Here is a 12,538-nt window from a genome sequence, read left to right as displayed (position 1 = left end):
TGGACAGTTCCTGTCGTGGACAGAGATGGCAGCAGAGAGGGCTGTGTCGGACTGGAAAGAACACACCATTCCTGCAGGACATACAGCGGCTGATAAATATGGAAAGACTTGAGTTTTGTTTTTTTTAATTAGGAGTAAATTACAAATCTATACAACTTTCTGAAACCAGTTGATCTGAAAGATAAAGATTTTAGCTGGAACATCCCTTTAAAATCCACAAGTCATTTTCCTTGTGTGGATGAGATTTCTTCATATTTCTAACTATAGAAATGACTTCTACCGCTTACAAGTTACACAGTTCTATATTTGGGAAAGCTAATATGTACATTGTGACCCTAGGTCGTAATCAGTATTGATGAATTCATTGAATCTCAAGATTGAAAAAAAAAATTACAAAACTGCAAAAAAAAATAAAAAATTAAAAATTCCATATTAGGCCCCGTTCCCACTGAGGAAAGGTAGCGGAATTCCGCGACGGAATTGTCCGCCGCGGAATGCCGTTAGCCTCCCGCTCATAATGGGAGTCTATGGGAGGCGCGCGCTCCTGCTCTGTCCGCGCTGAAGAATGAACATGTTAATTCTTCAGCGCGTACAGAGCAGGAGCGCGCGCCTCCCATAGATCCCATTATGAGCGGGAGGCTAACGGCATTCCGCGGCGGACAATTCCGTCGCGGAATTCCACTACCTTTCCTCAGTGGGAACGGGGCCTTAGTGTATGAGAGAAGTTCAGCAACGTATCATCACATGGCTGACATTGTCTTCTTTGCGGTTTAGCAGATCTTCCTTGTATGTGCTGCCATGATGTGTTTTGTTTCTTATTACACTATACAGCTACGTTAGTTCTTTAGGATTTGCTCTTCTGCTGAGAAGCTGCTCTTGTTTTTGTTGGTGAAGAAAAAGGTGTTTCCTTGGGAGTCCGAACCTTCTTACTAACAGAATTGCGCCACTTTTCTCGTACGTGGGGATTAGAGAGTTTCTGCAAACGTTCTGCGCGAGAAAAGAGAATTATTTGCTTATCGTAACATTTACTCAAGGAGTCAATAAAAATCCAGCTTGTTTTCTTATTTAGGGGCCGTCAGGGAGCTGCCAAGCAAAGCCACTATAAGGCTATGTTCACACTGTCAAAATGATGGCCGTTATTTCAACGTGAACATAGCCTAAATGTGTTATCTGGCCCCTCTTCCTCATACACTGGAACTTTAGGCATGGCCGAGTGTTCCTGTGTTCTCTATGGGGAGGATTAAGCTGCAGCCAGGCTGTTCTGGAGGTGGCTTATTTCTCCCAGAGCCAAGGGAATTGGGCAGTGTTTTTGCATCATGCCCAGCCCCTATCTCTACTGACATTCTGTCGGGAGAGCCGTACACCTTATGCTGACTGCAGAACCCACTGTGAGTGTTGGGTAGGGCTGTCAAAAGTATTAAATGCCAGAAATAGACTATAAACAAAGAACAGGTCATAAAGGAAAGACTGAGATTTTTCTCTTTTCAAATCTATTCCTGGCTTTGGCTTCAAAGATCTGTCAAATAAATCTGTCTGTGTAAACACACCATAACTTAGGCTTATTATATTATTAACTTTATAATTATATTAACAACTCTGCAGCTCACCAGGAGACAATGCTCTGTGTTATGCAAAAATTCAGTCAGTATAATGTCACTGTCTGATTACAGATGTTTTGGTGCTATGTGGCAGGAGAGCTGACCATGCAATGCAAGCACCCTCAGGATTCTCTGTTATTGAATATAGACGTGCAACAGCTGTACACGTGCACAGCGAAGGGAGACACCTAGTGGTCATATGTATATAGTTGATTAAAACATAGAACACTTAGTAGTATATTGCAAAACTGCTTGATATCACAACCCCTGTTGATTTCTTTAAAATCATTAAAGAGGCAACAGGGCGTCTTTAATTTTCTTCCATTTTGTTTAGTAGTACAAACTACTATAGTACAGTGCAAATGTTTTAGGCAGGTGTAGGAACATGTGCAAAGTAATATGCTTTCTATCAGGGATTGATTGGCTCCAAATTTTTATTCTGCAGAAGAACAACTACCCCAACCATACAGCCAATGTTACTAAAAGAACAAAGAGTCCCGGAAGTGATGACATGACGTGATTCCTTACCTGCCAACTCTGGATGACGTTTCCACAGATTCTCCAGCAAAGACTCGTAGCGCGCCTGCTCAGATCCTTCTCCACCTACACATTTAAACCATAAGAAAAAGTGAATGGCCTTTTGGTTGTGTTCACACATGCAGTAACACAATGAAAATCCATCATTTCATTGCAGTAATTAAAGGGCAACTCCAGCAACATTTTTTTTTTTTTTTTCAAATCAACTGGTCCTAGCTAGTGCCAGAGATTTGTAATTCACTTCTATTCAAAAATTTCCAGTTTGCCTGTACTTATCAGCTGCTGTATGTCCTACAGGAAGTGGTGTATTCTTTCCAGTCTGACACAGCGTTCTCTGCTGCCACCTCTGTCCATGTCAGGAACTTTCCAGAGCAGTAGCCAATTCCCATAGAAAAACTCTGCTGCTCTCCAGAAAGAATACCACTTCCTGCAGGACATACAGTAGCTTATAAGTACTGGAAGACTTGAGATTTTTTTTAATAGAAGTAAATTACAAATCTCTGGCACTTTCTGACACCATTTGATCTGAAAGAACAAAAATTTAGCTGGAGTTGCCCTTTAATCATTTATTTGCTGTCCAACTCTTAACATATGTGAACATACCCTTTACACAAGCAATTATCTGTAAATAATTGTTCCTAGGAAGGATTTTCCCTATAATCAAAGGGCCAGCGATTGGCCAATGAATGAGCAACTGCTTGTTCCTTGCCTGAATGGATCTTATGTGCGGTCATTTGATTCAGCGATTTAACGATGTGCTTTTTATAACGATCAGCGTTTAGACAGAACGATACAGCGTTTGGAAAAATCGTTGTTGCGATCGTTTTAAGATCGCTTAAGCCGATCACACACACAGGCTGAATCGGTGAAAGACGGTTTACACAAAGCGATCTGTGAATCAAAATGAACAATTTCTCACTCGTCGCTTGATCGTTCTCTGTGTTTTCACGAGCCGATTATCGCTCAAATGCGATCGTTATTTAGAAAATTTCGAACGATAATTGTTCTGTGTAAACGCAGCATTAGCAAATGAGTTTTGATCTTCTAGATTGGTCCTTATCTGGAGCTCATTGTCGTGTCTAATGCTACGTTTACACGGAACGATTATCGGGTGAATTTTTGCGATAACGATCGCATTGAGCTATAATTGTTCCGTGTAAACGCAGCGAACGATCAAGCAATTAGCTAAAAATCGTTCATTTTGATCTTTGAACATGTTAATAAATCGTCGTTGATCGTTCGCAAAAAATTCGCAGATCGTTCCGTGTAAACAGTTGTTCACTGATTTTACCTATGTGCGACATAGGCTTAAGCGATCGCAAAACGAATTTTCTGAACTATATATCGTTCCATCTAAACGCTGATCGTTATTAAAAAAAATCGTTACTTCAAAATCGTTAATCGTACGATCGGGCGAATTATCGCTCTGTGTAAAATTAGCATAATTTTGTGTTTACACAGAAAGATTTATCTGACAGATCTTTGAAGCCAAAGCCAGGAACAGACAGGGAACAGGTCATAAAGGAAAGATTGAGATTTCTCTTCTCTTCAAATCTATTCCTGGCTTTGGCTTCCAAAATCTGTCAGATAAATCTTTCTGTGTAAACGCACCCTAAAAGGCTTTAGGCTGTGTTCACACATGGCGTTTATTTTGCTTTAATAATATGATTTTGCCACGAATTGCGCAACTTCTATCTAGCCTGACTGCATACAGTAGATCTATGATGTTATCAGTTTACGTCACTAGATCAAGAGTCAGGTCAGGATTTGTGTCCATAATGCAGGCACCAAAGTGTTCTGAGACATCACAAACACACATTATTGACATTGACTGACTGACAAACACACTAACTGACACAGACACTGACTGACACTGACCAACTAACACTGACTGACACTAACTATCTGAATGACACTAACTGACACAGACACTGACTGACACTGACCAACTAACACTGACTGACACTAACTAACTGACGCAGACACTGACTTACTGACAGACACGGACTGACACAGACACTGACTGATACAGACACTGACTAACACAGACGCTCACAGACACAGACTCTGACTGACACTGAAACACTAAGACACTGACACACAGCACTTACAGCTCAGTCTTCTCCCTCTTCCTCTCTATGGGGCTGCTCTCCACACTGTAAGGTTGAGGGCCTGCGGGTCATGTGATCAGGTCCCTCACCCTTCTCTCTCTGTCTGTGCAGGTCCGTCCTTTGTGTCTTCTGATGTTCAGCCCCTCACCCTGCACTACAGTGAGCAGGCTGAACATTAGAACATTGGGCCCCTCTTCCTCTTTGGGCTCTGGCGCTGGCCTTGGTAAGCCCTGTGCTGACGCCGGCCCTGCCTACACCGCATAGAAACCGTGGGGATTCTGTTCGGGATTTCCGCCTGTTTTTCTCAGTGTGAACATACCCTAACAGATAATCTAGAAAATGTTACTCATGTGCTCAGCAGTGTCTTCATGTCATTCAGTCATCTCCGAGTTATTCAGGCAGATGTGATATAATATACGAGAAACATAAAAAGAAATTCCACACATTTCTACTTACGGATAATTTTGACCAGAACATAGGATTGTCGTTCCTTCAGGTAATTAGTCGCAATGTCCTGAGATCCTTCAAGATCACTGAGATTTATAAGATTTCCAGATTCATCCAGGAGATCAATGGCAACTAAAAATAAAAAAGCAAACATAGTTTTCAAACAGAACTACAGTATCATCCCAAGAAAAATAATAGAATATTATCGTTAATACAGGAAGTAAAAAGTGAAAGAATATGACATTGCGATATTTAGAGAAGAATGAGGCATATTTCCATGTGCTGAACAATGCCTCAGGCACAAGAGCAGGTAGTGAATACAGCAGCTTTTGTAGACTTGCTGTGTGGTAGGAGAGCCATACTCGCCCAGTGATTGGCTGAGCGGGCCTGTCACTTCAGACACCGTCCCTGAAGTTCCACTGGTGGCTGCGGGCAGAAGCCAGGAAGTAACTGAGCAGCATGGACTGGTATGTATATACTTAATTGTTTTCTATACACAGTGGTCAGCCGCACATGGACTGATGAAGCGAATATCGCGAAACAGCTGTCTGCTGAAAGTATTTGGCGTCCTCGCCGTCTGCTAAATTATGTTTTAAGAAGATTACAATAAAGACTACTGCACACATGGGTGAGTGCCCTTGCATTTTCTCTTCTTCATATATTGGTCGGCCGCACATCGTTATTACAGTACACATAGTGATGTGCGCCCGATGGCCAATGATTTTAGGTCAGGACTAGAGATGAGTGAACCAGGTTTGGGTTTGAGTCGATCCGAACCCGAACGATCGGCATTTGATTAGCGGTGGCTGCTGAACTTGGATAAAGCTCTAAGGTTGTCTGGAAAACATGGATACAGCCAATGACTATATCCACGATTTCCACATAACCTTAGGGCTTTATCCAAGGTCAGCAGCCACCGCTAATCAAATGCCGAAAGTTCGGGTTCGGATCAACTCGAGCATGCTCCAGGTTCGCTCATCTCTAGCCAGGACCAAAAATCGTGCTACAGTTACATGTTGATTACAGTTTCATAAAATTAAACTACATGCGAACAAACTTTTTTTTAGATTTTTGAGAGATAAAACAAATGTATTTGGGGTTTTATTCCCTAAAAGGAGTCCTAATGGGTCTAAAGATACATTTCCACAATATGGATACAGTGCAGATATTTCATAGCTGATTTGCAAGTGGAAGCAGCATACTACAGTAGCAGCAGTGTAGATGGGACTGGGGGGGCCCTTACGCAAGCTTCACCTTTTTTTTCTTTCTCTTGCTGGGGTCATGGTTTCATGTTAGCTACTTCATTGGCCAAATATATCATGTGCAATTTTTTTGTTTTTGTGCAAAGAATTGCGCAGCAGTACTCCACTTCTACCATGGCGTGGTTTTGTTTGCCAAAAAAAATTGCACAAGCACAAAAAAAATGCACAAGATTCCCGAAGGCCTGTGTGCCTAAATCATAATTTTTGAGTTTTTGCACAGCACGGAAAAAGTGCGCAAGTGCCCAAAAATTATTATTATTTTTTTTAAATTCAGAATGACAAATTTGCAGCAAGATCCCATTTAGGGATGGTCCGAACCGAGTTAGGTTCGGGTTCATACGAACCCGAACCCTCGGTAATGATTCCCGCTGTTTGCCCGCTCCAGCGGGAGGACTGCCTGGAAAACTGGGATACAGCCATAGCCATAGGCTGTATCCCAGTTTTCAAGGCGTTACTCCCACTGTATCCGCCCGCTCAACGGAGCGGGCAGACAGCGGGAATCTGCTGCCGAGCGTTCGGGTTCATACGAACCATCCCTAATCCCATTTACAGCTGCAGAAAATCTGCAGAATTTTTGATCCTGTGTGAACATACAAGTGAACGGGGCTGAGCTGCTATACCAGAAGCAGCTCATATATCTAATACCGGACAACCCATTTACCTATAATTAGAGATGAGCACATTTATAGTAATAACAAAGCAAAGCGCTTTGTTATCCCGACAATGCGCTCATCAGCCGGCTCCGTTGAAACGCACTGCCGCTCCTCTACGGTACCTGAAAAAGCTGGATTCAGTCCTGGGAAACTTCTGACAGTTTCCCAGGACTGGATCCAGCTTTTCCCAGCATTCAGAGTGGAGCGGCACTGAGTAGGCTGCTAAGCAGATTGCCGAGATAGCAAATCGTTTTGTCATCTCAGCAATCTGCTTATCAGCCTACTCAGTGCCGCTCCGGTCCACGTGCTTGGGGAAAATCACTACTGGAAATCCTTTCATCTCTACCTATAGTGTTTGACTTCTTTGATATTTAATAGTGATGATCGAATACTGTTCGATCGAATAGATATTCGATCAAATAGTGAGATATTCGAATATTCGATATTCGTACGAATATCCCGCGAATATTCGATAAATATTCGATAAGCGTTCAAATCCCCCAGCTTCCAGTTTCACCCTCCAAATGGTCAAATAGATGTTTTTCACTAATCGAATACTTGTTCCCATAGACTTTAATGTGATCGAATATTCGATCGAATATTCGCGGGATATTCGTACAAATATCGAATATTCGAATATCTCACTGTTCGCTCATCACTAATATTTAAATATTAATTTAGTCTACACATGTTATTCTTAATAATCCTTCTTTTAAACAGCAGTTACTCACCTTCGGGTCCACAATGACATTTATCCCTCAAGCTTTCTGCTAAATTGACAACCTTGCAGTTGGGATTTAATAAAATATGTTCATCAGCTGAAAAAAAAAAAATCCTATGGTTAGATGATGGTAAGAATACAGCTGTATTTTGCAGATTGGTCTAGAAAAGCAGCAGAGGATTTGATTTCAATAATAGGGATACATGAGTGAATTTCTAATATTGTAATTTCCTTGTATAAGACAAATAAAGCCTGAAATCCCATAAGCTTTGTGACATGTTACTGTACCAATTTCTCTGATTTTTTGCCTATAATCTGGTATGGTGATGGACATTGTTTGTCGGGATGCATGGTGTCTATTGTGCTGACTGACAAAGTGCAAAATAAAAAGCAAAGTTGGAATGAAGTTTCTTACCTCCAAATTTCACAGTGATAAACATTTCAGTATTTACAAATACGGGTCTTATAACTGGGATGTGTTTCTGTTACTAAGATCCGTAACCAAGGCGGCTCCACGTCTTCTAAGGTTCTGGGAGAATGTGAAAACTACAGGGCTGTTTATTTTTGTTAACTGCCTCAACTCAGCAGAGAGCGAGGCCTTTTGTCCCGGTATCTAAGAAGCAACAAAAGCTTGTGCCAAGAGGCATATAATTATCCCCTATGGAGTTTTACTGTAACACAGCGGGTGGAAAACATTGCACTTGTCAGACTTCTATTTGCTGGAATGTATGCGACTCGAATGACAAAACGCGCTGATCTACCCAACCAGTATAACACTAGGGGCAGTTCAGAGAGGAGAAACAAGTGTTTTAGAGCTGGTTTTCCCATACACCTTAACCAGACGCTGATTGAGATAGAACCTACCGGATCTGCAAGTTTGCAGCGAAATCAGCTGCGGATCCTGTACTGTGAAGCTCAATGGGTCCCATACACGCAGCGGATCCGCTGCCTGCATGGCACTCGGCCCCTTTAACCCCTGCGTCCCTGCCGGCCGCCCGCAGCTTACAGCCCCGGCCCCCTGCACAGCAGCACTGATGCTGATGGGCAGCAAGGGGAGCCGGGAGCATCACACAGCCACGGCCCAAACAGGTGATGTATGCTCGGGGCCAGGGCTGCAGGGCTGCGATTGGGCGTGCGGGGGGGGGGGGGGGGGGCGGGGCGGCGATCGGGCGTGCGCCATTTGACTCCCACTGCCTTCCTGTTCCGTGGGTTCCTAGGTAATAGGCTGTATCCCTGTTTTCCAGGCAATACTCGGGCTGTCTCCACCTTCCCCATTGAACAGGAAGGCAGCGGGAGTCAAATGCCGATGGTTCGGGTTGGTACGAACCTGAACCTCCGCCAGGGCCGGACTGGGACTGAAAATCAGCCCTGGCACTCACACCCCTCCAGCCCACATACCATATCACACTTAGGTCATGTTGTATTGTATTGCAACTCATTTTTATTGACAGAAATGGTGCCAAGTCTATCTATCTATCTCCTATCTATCTATCTCCTATCTATCTATCTCCTATCTATCTATCTCCTATCTATCTATCTATCTATCTATCTATCTATCTCCTATCTATCTCCTATCTATCTATCTATCTATCTATCTATCTATCTATCTATCTATCTATCTATCTATCTATCTATCTATCTCCTATCTATCTATCTATCTATCTATCTCCTATCTATCTTCTATCTATCTCCTATCTATCTATCTATATATCTATCTATCTCCTATCTATCTATCTCCTATCTATCTATCTATCTATCTATCTATCTATCTATCTCCTATCTATCTCCTATCTATCTATCTATCTATCTATCTATCTATCTATCTATCTATCTCCTATCTATCTATCTATCGAACTATCTATCGAACTATCTATGTATCTCCTATCTATCTATCTATGTATCTCCTATCTATCTATCTATCTATCGAACTATCTATCGAACTATCTATGTATCTCCTATCTATCTATCTATCTATCTATCTATCTGTCTGTCTATCTATCTATCTCCTATCTATCTATCTATCTATCTATCTATCTATCTATCTATCTATCTTCTATCTATCTATCTATCTATCTATCTATCTATCTATCTATCTATCTATCTATCTCCTATCTATTATCTATCTGCTATCTATCTATCTATCTATCTATCTATCTATCTATCTGTCTGTCTGTCTGTCTGTCTGTCTGTCTGTCTGTCTGTCTGTCTGTCTATCTATCTATCTATCTATCTATCTCCTATCTATCATCTATCTATCTATCGAACTATCTATCTACTATCTATCTATCTATCTATTATGCAACAACAGGCTACAACAGTGATAATATATATAAGTAGGGTCCTAGGGAAATTGTTAGGATATGTAAAATAATATTACACATTTCCTGTATAATGTTAGCACTGGTAAGACAATTTTCTATGCATGATAATACTGTATATCTCTAAATAGCTATTATAGTTACCAAAAAACACCAGTATACAGGAAGCGAATATCATCATTACTGTTACTGGCCAATCGATTATAAAGAGACTGATACTACCATTATTACAGTATACAAGTAACAGATAATACATCAACTACCATCATCACTACAACATGACTAATACCACTATGCTGTCACTGAATAAATCCACTACGTGAACACAGGGCCGCTTTAACCAGAGGGCACATGGTGCACGTGCACCGGGCCCACTGGTTAAAGGGGCCCCCCCGAGCAGGCCGGCCGTTGCTATGTGCGACCAGTGCGGTCACACAGGGCTCCGGCCACCAGCCTGTCAGGGGGGAGCGCCATGGATGGGTAATCTACTTACCCCTCCATGGCGCCCCCTGCAGGCCCCCCCCGTCCGCCGCTGCTGCGGCGCTTCAGCGCTTCAGCGGCAGCGTTACTGACAGAGAGAGAGCCATTGGCTCCCTCCCTGTCAGTCACTCTTGTGGCCGCACTTCCTGCGGTCACAAGAGGCCGCACTCTCCCTCTAGCGCCCGACGTCACTGGAGCGTCGGCGCGAGGGTAAGGGGAATGCAGCCTCTTGTGACCGCAGGAAGTGCGGCCACAGGAGGGAAGAGAAGAGGAACGCGTGGACCCAGGTGAGTAACAGTGTTTGTTTTTTTCAATGTTATATGGGAGGGGGAGCACATATACTATGGGGGAGCACAGGGGGCTATATACTATGGGGGGCACAGGGGGCTATATACTATGGGGAGCACAGGGGGCTATATACTATGGGGGAGCACAGGGGGCTATATACTACGGGGGAGCACAGGGGAGCTATATACTATGGGGGAGCACAGGGGGCTATATACTATGGGGGAGCACAGGGGGCTATATACTATGGGGGAGCACAGGGGGCTATATATTACTGGGGAGCACAGGGGGCTATATACTATGGGGGAGCACAGGGGGCTATATACTATGGGGGAGCACAGGGGGCTATATACTATGGGGCAGCACAGGGGGCTATATACTATGGGGGAGCACAGGGGAGCTATATACTATGGGGGAGCACAGGGGGCTATATACTATGGGGGAGCACAGGGGGCTATATACTATGGGGGAGCACAGGGGGCTATATACTATGGGGGAGCACAGGGGGCTATATACTATGGGGGAGCACAGGGGGCTATATACTATGGGGGAGCACAGGGGGCTATATACTATGGGGGAGCACAGGGGAGCTATATACTATGGGGGAGCACAGGGGAGCCATATACTACTGGGGAGCACAGGGGAGCTATATACTATGGGGGAGCACAGGGGGCTATATTCTACTGGGGAGCACAGGGGGCTATATACTATGGGGGAGCACAGGGGGCTATATACTATGGGGGAGCACAGGGGGCTATATACTATGGGGGAGCACAGGGGAGCTATATACTATGGGGGAGCACAGGGGGCTATATACTATGGGGGAGCACAGGGGAGCTATATACTATGGGGGAGCACAGGGGAGCCTTATACTACTGGGGAGCACAGGGGAGCTATATACTATGGGGGAGCACAGGGGGCTATATTCTACTGGGGAGCACAGGGGGCTATATACTATGGGGGAGCACAGGGGGCTATATACTATGGGGGAGCACAGGGGAGCTATATACTATGGGGGAGCACAGGGGAGCTATATACTATGGGGGAGCACAGGGGGCTATATTCTACTGGGGAGCACAGGGGGCTATATACTATGGGGAGCACAGGGGGCTATATACTATGGGGGAGCACAGGGGGCTATATACTATGGGGGAGCACAGGGGGCTATATACTATGGGGGAGCACAGGGGGCTATATACTATGGGGGAGCAAAGGGGGCTATATACTATGGGGGAGCACAGGGGGCTATATACTATGTAGGAGCACAGGGGGCTATACACTATGGGGGAGTACAGGGGGCTATATACTATGGGGGAGCACAGGGGGCTATATACTATGGGGGAGCACAGGGGGCTATATACTATGGGGGAGCAGAGGGGGCTATATACTATGGGGGAGCACAGGGGGCTATATACTATTGGGGGGAGAGCACAGGGGGGCTATATAATATTGGGGGGAGAGCACAGGGAGGGCTATATACTATTGTGGGAGAGCACAGGGGGGCTATATACTATTGTGGGAGAGCACGGGGGGCTATATACTAATGGGAGAGCGCACAGGGGGGCTATATACTATTTGGGAGCACAGGGGTCTATATACTATGGGGGAGAGCACAGGGGGGCTATATATTGGGGAGAGCACAGGGGGGCTATATACTATTGGGGAGAGCACAGGGGGGCTATATACTATTGGGGGGAGAGCACAGGGGGGCTATATACTATTGTGGGAGAGCACAGGGGGCTTTATACTATTGTGGGAGAGCACAGGGGGGCTATATACTATTGTGGGAGAGCACAGGGGGGCTATATACTACTGGGGAGAGTGCACAGGGGGGCTATATACTAATGGGGAAGCGCACAGGAGGGCTGTATATAACTGGAGGAGCACATGAGGGTCTATATACTACAGGGACACCTTAAAACTATGGAGGCACAGAGGGGTGTAACTATGTAGGGGTACAGAGGGGTGTAACTACTGTATAGGGGTACAAGGGACCTAACTACTGTATGTGTTGGAGCCTTAAATATTTGTCTGGCAGATTCTGGAGAGAAGATTCACAGCCAGGAGAAGACTTCAAGGTGGCCCAGGCTGGATGGAGAGAAAAAGAAAAGGTGACAGACTCTGAT

General features: G+C 44.4%; 1 protein-coding gene across 1 annotated transcript; it reads right to left on the bottom strand.

Annotated features, from left to right (window-relative positions):
- Positions 1 to 789: 789 nt before the first annotated feature.
- C3H22orf15 (chromosome 3 C22orf15 homolog) lies at positions 790 to 7,802 on the bottom strand. The gene is made up of 5 exons (XM_069961129.1): positions 7,745 to 7,802; positions 7,340 to 7,426; positions 4,703 to 4,825; positions 2,127 to 2,201; positions 790 to 987 (listed from the first exon to the last, which is right to left on the bottom strand). Exons 1-5 carry the CDS (start codon positions 7,767 to 7,769, stop codon positions 845 to 847), a joined length of 453 nt encoding a protein of 150 aa, XP_069817230.1. The 5' UTR covers positions 7,770 to 7,802; the 3' UTR covers positions 790 to 844.
- Between the last annotated feature and the right edge of the window lie 4,736 nt (positions 7,803 to 12,538).

This window comes from Dendropsophus ebraccatus, chromosome 3, assembly GCF_027789765.1.
Source record: "Dendropsophus ebraccatus isolate aDenEbr1 chromosome 3, aDenEbr1.pat, whole genome shotgun sequence".
NCBI lineage: Eukaryota > Metazoa > Chordata > Amphibia > Anura > Hylidae > Dendropsophus > Dendropsophus ebraccatus.
This window is presented reverse-complemented; position numbering and strand designations above follow the sequence as displayed.

What these genes read in the sequence shown, in the direction of transcription:
- C3H22orf15 (XM_069961129.1), bottom strand. Translation starts at nt 7,769, where the DNA reads ATGTTTATCACTGTGAAATTTGGAG. An exon ending in ATGTCATTGTGGACCCGAAG is followed by an intron (nt 4,826 to 7,339) that starts GTGAGTAACTGC and finishes TTTTATTTTTAG; the next exon opens with TTGCCATTGATCTCCTGGAT. An exon ending in TGTTCTGGTCAAAATTATCC is followed by an intron (nt 2,202 to 4,702) that starts GTAAGTAGAAAT and finishes TTAAATGTGTAG; the next exon opens with GTGGAGAAGGATCTGAGCAG.